The sequence below is a fragment of the Castanea sativa genome, chromosome 8 (genome assembly GCF_040712315.1).
Source record: "Castanea sativa cultivar Marrone di Chiusa Pesio chromosome 8, ASM4071231v1".
In the NCBI taxonomy this organism is placed as follows: Eukaryota; Viridiplantae; Streptophyta; class Magnoliopsida; order Fagales; family Fagaceae; genus Castanea; species Castanea sativa.
The window spans coordinates 13698073-13711131 of NC_134020.1; the positions used below are offsets into that span (position 1 = coordinate 13698073).

The following is a 13059-nucleotide window of genomic DNA, read 5'->3' on the forward strand; positions in this document are numbered from 1 at the left end:
AAAATCTCTAGCTTGCAGGAGAAAAGATTACAAAAGATAGCTTGCATAAGAAAAAATTACAAAAGGCAAAAAATTGAAAGAAGATACAAATAAGAAAAGGCAGAAAAAAAATACTCTTCACTTTCTGAGTTCTGACTCTCCATCTTCCTTCATTCTTAAAAAAAAAAAAAAAACCCTTGACTTACTCATCAATTGGTGTTGACAATAAATTTGGTGTGTTCACAGATCTTCATTTCAGGTTCGTTTATTATTTTCTCTTCCTTTGCCTCTTTGTCTTCTTCATGGTTTGCAGTTTGTTGTTGGGTGTCTGGTTTTTTTTTTTGGAAGAGGAGTTTGCTGTTGCTGCCGCTGCCTGCTGGGTTTTTTTTTGAAGAGGAGTTTGCTGCTTGACTGCTTCTATTGTTTTTTTGGTTTGTTCTCTTAAGTTATTTCTCTAGAATGCTATAGAATAGTCATTGGTCAGTGGGTCCACTTAAGAGTCAAAGGCTTTAGTCTTTACTCTTTAGATTTCTCTAGAATTCCTCTTACACGTTTTGTTTTGTTTTCTTTTTCTTTTTTTTTTTTTTTTTTTTTTTAGGAAATCAGATTTAGTGGGCTGGTCTTAGCTTTGTGGTTCAAGTTGACTCTTGCTTAAAAAAAAAAAAAGGGTTTACTGCTACTTAGAATAAATTGCTTATTTACTTTGTATTAATATTAATTTTAATTTTTTGTGCAGGTTTAAAGTGTAAAGTGATCATATTAAGTAAAGCTACAATTGTGCTTTTGATAAACCAGGTTCTATTGTTTTATACATTAAATTTATATTATTCTAATTAAATTGTAATTTTTTTAATTATAAATTGTGCTTCATTTATTCATAAATAGTTTTTAATTACAAATGTCTACTAGAAAATATCTATCTGGATATGAAAAACTAAAAAAAAAAGGCAAAGAGAAGAACTAATTGAATCTCAAAAAGGAGCTATGGACAAATTTATTACTAGTAAAAAACAAAATCTTGCAGAAAATTTGAGTGAAGGTTTTATAAATGAACAAGAAATTCATCAGAAAGAGTTAGAAGATAATGAAAATATACAACAAAATGATAATAACGAAGGTGGCCATGATAATGTTCAAACATGTAATGTCACCATTCTTGATAATGAAGCTCAAAATAATTTAGAGGAGAGAGAAAATATTAATGATCAACCTAACTATATTCCTACAAATATTTTTGATCCAAGTCAATGGAAAACTATTGATATAAAATTAAGAGATTTGTTAGTAGAAAATGGTCCAATAAGAGTTGATGATCTAAACTTTCCTATAGATAAGAACTCTAGACATTTTTCTACTACGCATTATATTCGAAAATTGCCAAATGGGGAGAAACATGATAGAAAATGGTTAGTGTATTCAAAAGATCTAGATAAAGTATTTGTTTTTGTTGCAAGTTGTTTAATTCAAAATCTAATACAAATCAACTAGCTAATGGAGGAACTAAGGATTGGAAAAATATTAGTTCTATTCTTAAAAATCACGAAACAACCAATGAGCATATTACTAATATGAATACTTGGATTGATTTAGAACTAAGATTATTGAAGAATAAAACAATTGATAGAAATGTCCAAGAACAAATTAAGAAAGAGAAAGATCATTGGAAAAAAGTGTTATTAAGAATAATAGCGGTGGTAAAAAATCTTGGTAAAAATAATTTGGCATTCCGAGGAAAAAACGAAAAGATCTATCAAGAAAATAACGGAAATTTTTTAAGTATAATTGAAATGATTGCAGAATTTGATCCAGTAATGCAAGAACATGTTCAACGTATTCAACATGGTGCAATCCATAATCATTATCTTGGACATAATATACAAAATGAAGTGATACAATTATTAGCAAATGAAATTAAAAGTAAAATTATAAAAAAGATTAAAGAAGCAAAATACTTTTCAATTATACTTGATTGTACCCCTGATGTAAGTCATCAAGAACAAATGACTCTCATACTAAGATGTGTGGATATTTCAATAAGTCCGATAAAAATAGATGAACATTTTGTGGAATTTTTAAAGGTAGATAATACTTCTGGAAAAGGTCTTTTCAATGAAATTATAAATGCAATAAAAAATCTTGAACTTGATATTAATGATGTACGTGGACAAGGATATGATAATGGGTCTAATATGAAAGGGAAAAAACAAGGGGTACAAAAAAGAATTCTTGATATAAATTCTAAAGCATTTTACACACCATGTGGTTGTCATAATCTCAACCTTGTCCTATGTGATATGGCTAATTCTTGTCCTAAAGCTATATCTTTTTTTGGCGTAGTACAACGTATATACACACTATTTTCTTCTTCCACAAAGCGATGGAAAATTTTACAAGATAATGTGACAGGTTTAACTCTTAAGCCATTGTCACAAACACGTTGGGAAAGTCGAATTGAAAGTGTGAAAGCAATAAAATTTCAAATTCTAGAAATAAGAGATGCTTTGTTACAACTGGCAGAAACAAGTGAAGATCCTAAAACAAAAAGTGAAGCTGATTGTTTAGCAACATATGAGATTGAAAGTTTTGAGTTTTTGCTAGCTATGACTATTTGGTATGACATATTATTTGCTGTTAACTCTGTTAGTAAAAATTTACAATCGAAAGACATGCATATTGATGTTGCTATAGATCAATTAAAAGGTCTCATGTCTTTTTTAAAAAAATATAGAGAAGATGGATTTACATCTGCTATGAATTCATTTAAAGAAATTGCAACCAAAATGGAAATAGAGCCCATATTTCGTGAAAAACGTATAATTCGTAGGAAGAAACAGTTTGATGAGAATGTCAATGATAAGACAACACAATCCGCTGAAGAATATTTTAGAATTAATTATTTTTTATATATAGTAGATCAAGCTATTTCTTCAATTGAAAGTAGGTTTGAACAATTTCAAATATATGAAAATATTTTTGGTTTTTTATTTAATTTTGAAAAACTAAAATCACTAGATGATGATAGTTTGAAAAAAAATTGTCTTAATCTTGAATGTTCTCTCACACATGAAACTTATTCCGATATTGATGGCTTAGATTTATATTCAGAACTAAAAATTTTAAGAGAATTTTTGCAAACAAATGAAAACTCTCCAATTAATGTACTAAATTATATAAAGAGGTTAGAATCTTTTCCGAATGCATGTATTGCTTACAGAATATTACTAACTATACCTGTTACAGTTGCTTCTGCAGAAAGAAGTTTTTCAAAATTAAAATTAATAAAATCCTATTTAAGATCAACTATGTCACAAGAAAGATTAAGTGGATTAGCTATATTATCAATTGAAAATGAAATGTTAGCGGAACTTGAATGTAAAAATTTAATTAGTAATTTTGCCTCTCAAAAAGCAAGAAAAATAAATTTTAATTGAAAAAAAAATAAAAATATATAATTACATATAATAAAAGGCCCCGTATAAAGCTCTCGCCTAGGGCCCCCAAATTCGTTGAGCCGGCACTGGAGATGAGGTAGCCTGTACTTACATTTTGTTTAGAGCCACGGTCCACCCTTTAGCAAAGTAGACCCGAAGCATCTGTTGCACCTCAGGTTTCACGGATGTGATGCAATCAATCTAGCCCTGGTAGTAGGTAGCTTGCACCTTCTCATTGCCCACCATGACAAAGGCTTTCAGCTCAGCTGTCTTACCCTCCATCACCTTGTTCACCTCCTAGAGTTCCTTCCCTAAGGCTTCATTCTTCTTTGTTATAGCCTTAGTGCTTTGCTCAGCCTCACATGGAGCCTCTAAGACTTAGACATCTTGGTCATCAATTCCAAGATCTTTTTAAGAAGGTCCTCATTATCCGTGGACATCTCCTCAAGTTTTGCCTTTGTCACCATGTACCTTTATTCCACCATGGAAGAACATTGGTAACCCTGTAAAATAGGAGTTAGAGACGAAGATTAACCTAAAGATAAAGGAAAGGTAACAAGGGAATAAGTGGCTTACCATAACTGCTTCTCTCTTCATGTTGAAAAATGGTCATCGTCCCCCTACTGCTCCTAGTGACTTATGTCTTCGGGAAGGAGAAGTGCCTTGCCCACGCACTCAGCAACGCGGCTCCTGCGACCTTCCCTCCAGGGCTTGACCTTATTGGTGGCTAAAAGAGGTTTCCTGTCCACCATGAAGGCTCTTATGTAGGTTGGGGCCCCCACAATATTCACGAGAGCATTCTCCTCCTCAGCCGAAGTACCCTCGGCATCAAGGGCCATCACCGCAGGCCCTTAACTTCCTCTTTCACCCCTTTGACACTTTTGCCCACCCCATGATGCTTGAGGTGGGGCAGTAGGTGCCGAGACAACCTATAGCACGGGTGCAGCAGAAGGAGACTAGACTTGTGCAATGGGTGGGTTCTGGCCTTGAGCTGCAGGAGGTGTCACTAAAATTTGGCTAAGGCTAACCTTAGCTTTTTGGTTGGACATCTTAACTGAAGTCCCTTCAATAGGAAGAGCGATCGGGACATTGTATCTTGGGTCTTGATATGGGGACTCTATGAGGAGGAGTTGCCTGTTCTTTTTCTTCTTCTCCTACGCAGGCGTTCAGCAGGTGCAATTACCGTTACCTCGACATCTGCTGGAGTGAAAAAAGATGGAGAGTTGCTACACCTTCTTCCTTTTGTTTGATGCGCTATCTTCGTGGGAGATAGAATGTACCCCTTGATCTGAACATCAATTAAAGGAAGCAACGGATCCTTCTACTTGATTGTCTTCGCGACGTTCTGAAAGCTTTGATATACTAGAGTATAGCTAAGGATAAGATGAGCTACCCGAAGTTGTCCATTCGAATGGTAGAGCAATAAAAACAACCCCAAAAGTCATGTTTCATGATGAAACAATGGTAGAGCAAAGGGGTGATGGGACAAGCATCCTCAGAATCTAGCAAGACGCAAGCCAGCTGGGGAGATAAGGAGGGGAAAGGTACCTATAAAAGGGGGGTGTGCAACAGGAAAGGGGGTTCAGAGAGAAGACTTAGAGAAATAAGAAAGAGACAAGCATAATAGGAGAGTTTTTAGTTTTCAATCCAACCTTTCGTTCCTAGAGAATGCAGTTTCTATATCAATAAATAACCATTTTGTTCCTAATTGCTTTGTAATCAGTTGTTTAGATCTCCCATTGTAGATTTTTTATCCTTTAGTTCTTATAAATTAATTGTATAAGTCATCTGTTTAGACACTACCACCAAAGTGTTGTTTTTTACGCCCACAAATTTATTTAAATTTTTATAACAAAAAAAAAATAAATGATCAAAATTGACTCTTTTATCCTGGTTAAAAATTCAACCTCTTTCATCCAAACCCCAATTCATTGTTGGATCAAAATTGACTCCAGAACTTCTAATTCAAACCGAGGGCCAAAGAAGTGGTTATAACGGAAAGAAATTCGAAATAAAAACAGGTAGTAAGTCATTCATAAGAATAATACTAACTTAAAAGTTGGCTAGCAGGTAGATAGGTAGGAATTGCTTTATAGGAAATTTCTGGATTCAAAATGGTGGAAGCAGCCAGCACATTATGGCCCACTGCGTACAATTATGACATGGGGAAATTGTTTTCCACTAGTTAGATGTGATTCGTAATTCCTTGCAAGCCAAGTAAATCACGCAGAAAATGTGAATATATGGACCGCGAGCAAGTCCTCCCGTATAGAAATGTCAATGTCTGTAGGCTAAAGTCATCATATTACAAAATATTTTTTCATAAAGTAAAGACTAGAAGAACCAAAAAAGAGTGTTCCCCGTAACAAGGAATTTAGACTATTGGAACCTACATATGGTTTAGAAAGATACATAATGAAGTTGTCCACTTGAACCTGGCGCGTGTTGAGCGTGTTTCACTGTAATTGTCTGACAAATGACTGACCATTATGTTGTTCGGTCCCAAGTGTGAATTCAGGAAATCAATTAAAGGGAAAAGTCACACAACAAACTTGGAATCAATCCATCATTAAAAAATCAATTATAATATTTATCTTCTTTGTGCATGTCTCACAAATAAAGAAAAAATCTTTTTCTTTTTTTATTCTCTCGTACCAGCATCGTGCTCACTGCAGTTTCTTTTTCTTCTTTTCACACTCATTGTGATGTCTTCTTCGTTCTTCACTCTGCAACATCAAACAAAACATATTCCAATTAATTTTTGAGTTGAGCAAAAAACATTGTGAACTGATAGGCCAAGAATGTATTGATCCTTAAATAAATTAACCAATTAAATAGCCAAGTAAATTAATTAAGTCAATTTAACATGCAATAAGCGTGGTAGCATAAACAAATCACCAACTAAGTTAAATACAGCGTAAAATAAATTTGACACGGGTGATTTGTTTACGAATAGGGAAAACTATCGAGGCAAAACCCCACCAGGTGAATTTAAGGTCACCACTTCCAAGAATCTACTATTATCAAAACAAGCGGTTACAAGTAAATGAATCCTAGTACCTTATACCAACTTACAGTTGAACTCTTACTCCAATACACAATTGGACTTGCAATGTAGTGACAATCTCTCCTTTCAATGTATGGCTCCCAGTACGTGACTAACCAATTGATGCGCGAATCCCAATACGCGGCTTATACACCAACTTGAGAAAGATGTTGACTGCAAAGTTCTTCAATTCATCCACACGATGAACTAGGGCAAATTGTCTCCAGTCACAATTTGAGTGAATAATCGTTTTGCATCAAGTTGCATCACCTTAGACAATCCTTCAAGTAATCCTTATATATGTATAGGATTGTGAAAAAAGAAACCCTACACAAATAGCTTGGATATGCGTGAAAAACAGATCTGGGACTTTGACTTTCGTAAACCTCGATAGATAGGATATCTGCCGAGCTGCTATCAAGCATCGGGCTAAAACTCCTTTTAAACCTCGATAAATATAATCTGTCGAGCTATCTATTGAGCTTTAAAATACAGCAATTCTTCACTTAATTCTTGAACAAATTTGTATGGCTTTAACTCTTGACTTGAACAATATGTTGCTTGAAGACTTAAACCATCCTAAATCTACCAAAATACAAGTAAAGTGTGTTTTGTCAAATGATTAGCCAATTCTAAATGACATATGTTCATAACAAGTTCCACATATGTCCTAACATCAACAAAATCCAAACCTTGTAGTCTCTCTCCTTGAGTTATCTCCCAAGCAAAAATCCATTTTTTCTCTTGATTTCATGCCCAATTCTATTATTTTTCTCCTCTCCCCACGAGGACCCTTGGGCTAACACCTTCAAATTCTTTGTTGGCAGACAATGAATACATTAATTCTTTAATAAGAAATAAACTTTCCTTTCACTCAAAAGAACAACATTTTATTACTAAGCAAGGAAACCCAAGAACAACATTTGAGGCAATTTCCTAGCATATGCATGGTAAAATACAAAACTTTTCAATTGTTTTCCTTTTCTTTTTCTTTTTTCAAAAATAAATATGACTCATTCACTCATAATGGAGTGGTTTTTTTACCTTTTTTTATAAACAAAAATAATAATGATGTTATTGATAAATTATTAATTATTCCAAAAACGTTTTTTCTTTGAAGTTTAAACGGATAGAAAATAATAAATTTAATTATTTAGCAATAATTCTAACAGTTATTTGGTACATGGATCAATAATCATCTATGAACTTATTTCATATCAACATCATTTGGGCTTTAATTTTATTGCTAACCCATAACCTAATAAATTAATATATAAAGTAATTTCTGAAGGTGAATAAGAAGGAATTCTTAATTCTAATGGCCATTTAATTGATAAAGCTAACGGTGAACTAGGAAGAGCAAGATGTTGGGATGCAAACCATATTTTTATATTGATGATGCAATTACGCCTAACGAAATTGGACCCAAATCAGCTAATCCATCAAAACCCACACAAGAAAATGGTATGAGTAACAGGAATAGCAATTTGTTTTAATCTTATATGTTTTTTACTTGTATCTAGGGGTGTTCGCGGTGCGGTTTTGGGTCATTTTTAGCACCGCACTTGGCGGTGCGGTTTAACTAAAACCATAACTGCACCGCACCTTATTTTTGCGGTCACATGTGCGGTGCGGTGTGGTGCGGTGCGGTTTAAAGTTTACCCAAAACCATAACCGCACCGCACCTCATTTTTGCGGTCACATATACAGTGCGGTGAATAAGATGCAGTTTGAATGATTTGAAGTTGATATATTTTTCGAATTTTGGGTTTTTTCTACCCAGCCCAAAAATAATTTTTCCCTTTATTTTAGTCCAAGTTTTAAACTATTGAGCTAGTTTTTCTTTATTTTGGGCTGGCTTTCCTAATTAACACTTACCAGAATTATGAAACTTTTTTTTTAACTAGGGTTATTAAATTAATAATAATATATTTACTATGAAAAATAATTAAAAATATTAATATATAGAGAAGGTGCGGTGCAGTTTGTGTGGTTTTCTTATTATAAAATTGCAAACCGCACTGCACCAAGCGGTGTGGTGCGGTGCAAAATTACTTGCGGTGCGGTGCAGTTATGTCATTTTACAGGTGGTTTTGGTGCGATTTTTGCAGTTTGTGCGGTTTTTGCGGTTTGGTGAACACCCCTACTTGTATCTAATTTTAACTTCACCCAATTGGCTTAAACCCGAACCCAACTCAACCTGTTTGAAAGTCATCTTTTTAGCATGAACAGAACCTCAAAATCATCTTTTTAGCCCAAATTCCAAGTGGCAAACTATACCAAGTGTTTTGGTCATTTCTGCATTGTTTTTGCAATATCTTTCTTGTTTGTGGTCCGATTTTACAGTGTATTTGGAAAAGCTGGACGAGAGAAGAAGATAAGAGACGATAAGAAAGGTTGTCTTTTCCGCTATTTGGTTAGCATTTGGTTAGCATGGAAGAAAAAAAAATGCTAGAAACCATTTCCCTAGGCCCACGGATTTGCAATCCACCAAATTTGGGCGGATTTGAAGGTAGACAATTGTGAGAGACCAGGAAATTTTGAGGTGCTCTCAGAAAAGGATTTAGGTATCAGCACCTTCCCTTTTCAGGATCATATGGAGTCGCCACTTATTTTATAAGTAAAATAAGAAAACTTTACAAGTTATAATATATCTTGAATAGTATGTATTCTTATTAATTGGAAATAATTACATCATGGCATAAAGAACTTTACATTACTTTGACTCCTAGGTACAATCTAGTAAAAAAAAAAATACGAAGTCTTATTTCCTAGTTACAATCTACCCAAAATAAAATAAGACACTAATCCTACCAACCTGAAATTCTAAGGTTTGGGAGCTAGATTATAGGATGGAGAGGTAATAGGCACCCACCCTACCTAGACAGAGTCTAGTCTTCTAAACTTTAAATGACCTTTTAAATACCCATATTCAAAATGTCAAATGATGTAGAACAAATGCCTTGTCAAAACCTAGACCTAGGGTTAAAATGCTATTTTAAGAACAATAGATCTGCACTTTATTTTGTGTAAAAAGGTTTGATGAAAATGCTTGGTGAAAAATTTAAATCTGAGTTTCCATAAAAGAAAAAGAATGAATTTTTAATAAAAATCAGATATTGTTTGGATTTTTAAATGTGAGAGAAAAACAGATTTTTTTTTTTTAATGAAAATATAAGTCTTCTAATTAAAAAAAAAAAAAAAAAGATCTGGTTTTATTATTTTTTTTTTTAAAAAAAGGTCAGATTTTTATTTTGAAAACTGCAGAACAGATTTTATATAAAAAAAATTTAAAAAAAATACCGATAAGATTCTCTATTAAAAAAAAAACAGACCAGATTTTATAAACAAAATACATATCAGATTTTTATAAACAAAATACATATTAGATTTTGTAAACAAAATACAGATCAGATTTTATAAACAAAATATAAATCAGATTTTGTAAAAAAAAAATTCAGATCAGATTTTATTTTTGAAAATCACGAAGAAAAATGCATATCTGATTTTAGTTTTAAAAAACGTGGAGAAAAAATGCATATTTGATTTTAGTTTGAACAACATGGAGAAAAATGCAGATCTAACATCTTAAAAAGAAATTCAACCCTAGATCTGGGCATATTAATCAACCAATCATGTGAATTTTTCAAAATCAAGAAGAGAGCATGCAATAACATATGACAAACATGGTTATCTAAACACAAGAAGTAACATCACATTCATAGAAAATAAACCATAGATGAGAGCATGTTCTTAAAGTTAAAATAAAAATAAAATCATGTTATAGAAAGTAAAGTTAGAATCATACCTACATGAACGTATTCCACAAGGAAGGATTTATTTTAGAGATTAGGGAGAATGAATTTTTTAAATATCTAACTAAGGCCACTTAACAGAGAAGAAATTCTTATGTTAGGACAAATGTGAATGATCATTTAGAATTGGCAAATCCTTTGACAAAACGCACTTTACTTGTAATTGGGTAGATCTAGGATGTGTTTAATACTTAAAGGAACAATGTTTCAAGTCCAAGTGATAAAGCCATGCAAGTATGTCCAAAAATCAAGTGAAGAAGTGCTGGATTTTAAAGCTCGATAGCTAACTCGACAGATAGCATCTACCAAGGTTTAAAAGGCTACTTTAGCCCGATGCTCGACAACTGCTCGATAGATACCCTATCTATCAAGATTTATGAAAATCAGTTTTTCAGATCTGATTTCACTCCAATCCATGTGTACATGTTTAGGCTTTCTTTTCTCACAACCCTAAACATATATAAAGATTATTTTAAGGGCCATCAAAGGTGGGGCAAGTGTATAGCAAAGTTTTGTTCATGCAAACTGTGATTGAAGGCAAAATTTTCCCTAGTTCATCTTTCTCTTAAAGAAGCTACTGCATTTGTACGCTGTTGGGTTTTGTGACTAAGGAGCTTCGTGATCTTTATCATGTTGATGAATTGAAGAACTTTGTAGCCAACATCTTCCTCAAGTTAGTGATTAAGTCGCGTACTAGGAGCTGTACATTGAAAATGAGAGATTTTCACTACAGAACAAGTCCAATTGTGTATTGGGGTAAGGGTTCAACTGTAGATTGGTATAAAGTACTGAGATTCCTTTACTTGTAACCGCTTGTTGTGATAGTAGTGGATTCTCGGAATGGTTGAGAACTCTATACCCCCAATCTAAAATGAGGTAACCAAGAACTATTTTCGCCCGATCTAGAAGCCGAATAAGAACTTTATTCGTCCAATCTGAAGTAAGGTAACCAAGAACTATACTCACTCGATCTAAAATAAGGTAACCGAGAACTGTATTCACCCGATCTGAAAGTAGACTAAGTACTCTATTCGCCCAACCTAAGATAAGGGTAGCTGGGAACTGTATTCGTTCGATCTGGAAGCCAATGAGAACTTTATTCGCTCAATCTGACTTGGAATGGTTGAGAACTCTATTCACCCAATCTGGAATAAGGTGACCAGAAACTGTATTTGTTCGATCTGAAAGTAGACTAAGAACTCTATTCACCCAATCTGACTTGCAATGATTAAGAACTCTATTCGCCTAATCTAGAATGAGGTGACCGAGAACTGTATTCACCCAATCTAGAAGCTGACAGAAAACTTTATTCACCCAATCTACGAATTTGTAAAAAAAAAATCAAATTAGTATTTTGATGATTGAGACTTTATCCGCTCAGCTTAGGGAGTTTTTGTTCCTTTTTGTTTCACTTGATCAACTTTATTCCTTGTGAAATTCTTTTTTTTTTTTTTTCCTTTTTCCCCCTTCTTTTTTTTTAATTTACTTCTCTTTAATTTTCTCTTCTTCTCTTTTTCCAACACAATTGATGCCACAAATTTGGAAAACATTTCTAAAAAATTTTAAAGAACAATTTTTTTTTTCAATTCTTTTTTTTTTTCAAATATTTCTCTTTCAAATTTTTTTCATTTCATTCATTTTTTTTATTTCATTCACCTTCATTTTTTTTTTCTTTTTTCATTCATCATTTTTTTTATTAATTATTTTTTTTTCTTTCATTCATTTTTTCAAATTTTTTTTATGATTTAACTCAAGTTTGACCGTGTCAACTCTGTCAAACCTGAGTTTACTCAGCAACTTAAGTAAAAAGGGACAATGAGAGGGCCAAAATTTTGGCCCCCTTTTTATTTATTTTTTTTGCTCCATCATCTTTTCTTTCTTCTTCTTCCCACTTCCTCTTCCTCCATTGTTACTATTTCAAGCTCCATGCCTCTTGCATTTTCTCTTTTCCCACACCATTTCTTGCTTAGAAAATCACTTCTCCAAGCTTCTAAACTTGATTTCTACCATTCCTTTGAATATTTCTTTAGATCTTTGAATTTTTGTGCCTCTTTGAAAAACACATTTTTCATAACCCATTTCCATTTTTCTTCCTCCCCCCCCCCCCCAACTTCCATGGCATTTCCTCCTGGACCACCTTACTTTCTTACATTTAATGGGAAGAAGTATCATCCATCAATAGAATGGAATGATGAAGAGGGACTTCTTTAAGACCCAAGCATTCATGCTCCACACCCATCCAACAAAAATTTCAAGGTGAGCTCATTTTTTTTTGTTTTTGTTGGTAAATTTGTTGATTTCTTGTTTTGTTGGGAAATTTATGATGAGGCATTGTCCTTATTTGTTGCCATTTTCTCTTGTGGGAGTCTTTGGATGTTATATGATCTAGATGGAAATTATTGTGAGGACATGTTAATTCTTTTTGGGCATTTTTGAATTGTTGAGTTGTTTGGTATCGTCAAGTTTGGACAATGTTAGTCATTGGTTGGGCTTTGTGTTGGATATGATTTTGGACATTGTTGGACAAATTTTGATTGATTATAGGAATTTGATGTGTAGACAAAATTGGGTAAGCTTTTTTTTTATGGGTATGGAAATTTTTGGTGTAGGTGTTTGTGCATTATTTTTCACGGGTATGGAAAAACAATTTGTGTAAATGTTTGGGTCATTGTTGAATGTTTTTATGGAGATGAAGGATTTTTTTTTGTTTGATTGGGGTACTGTTAGGATGTCATAGAATATAAATTTGTGAAACGGCATTTGGGTGTCGCTAATTTTGTGAGGGGCA

General features: G+C 33.3%; 1 protein-coding gene across 1 annotated transcript; it reads left to right on the forward strand.

Annotated features, from left to right (window-relative positions):
- The first annotated feature begins 1644 nt into the window (after positions 1 to 1644).
- Positions 1645 to 3428, forward strand: LOC142606769 (uncharacterized). Its single transcript, XM_075778105.1, has one exon. It carries the CDS (start codon positions 1767 to 1769, stop codon positions 3408 to 3410), a length of 1644 nt encoding a protein of 547 aa, XP_075634220.1. The 5' UTR covers positions 1645 to 1766; the 3' UTR covers positions 3411 to 3428.
- Positions 3429 to 13059: the final 9631 nt, after the last annotated feature.

What these genes read in the sequence shown, in the direction of transcription:
- LOC142606769 (XM_075778105.1), top strand. Translation starts at nt 1,767, where the DNA reads ATGATTGCAGAATTTGATCCAGTAATGCAAGAACATGTTCAACGTATT.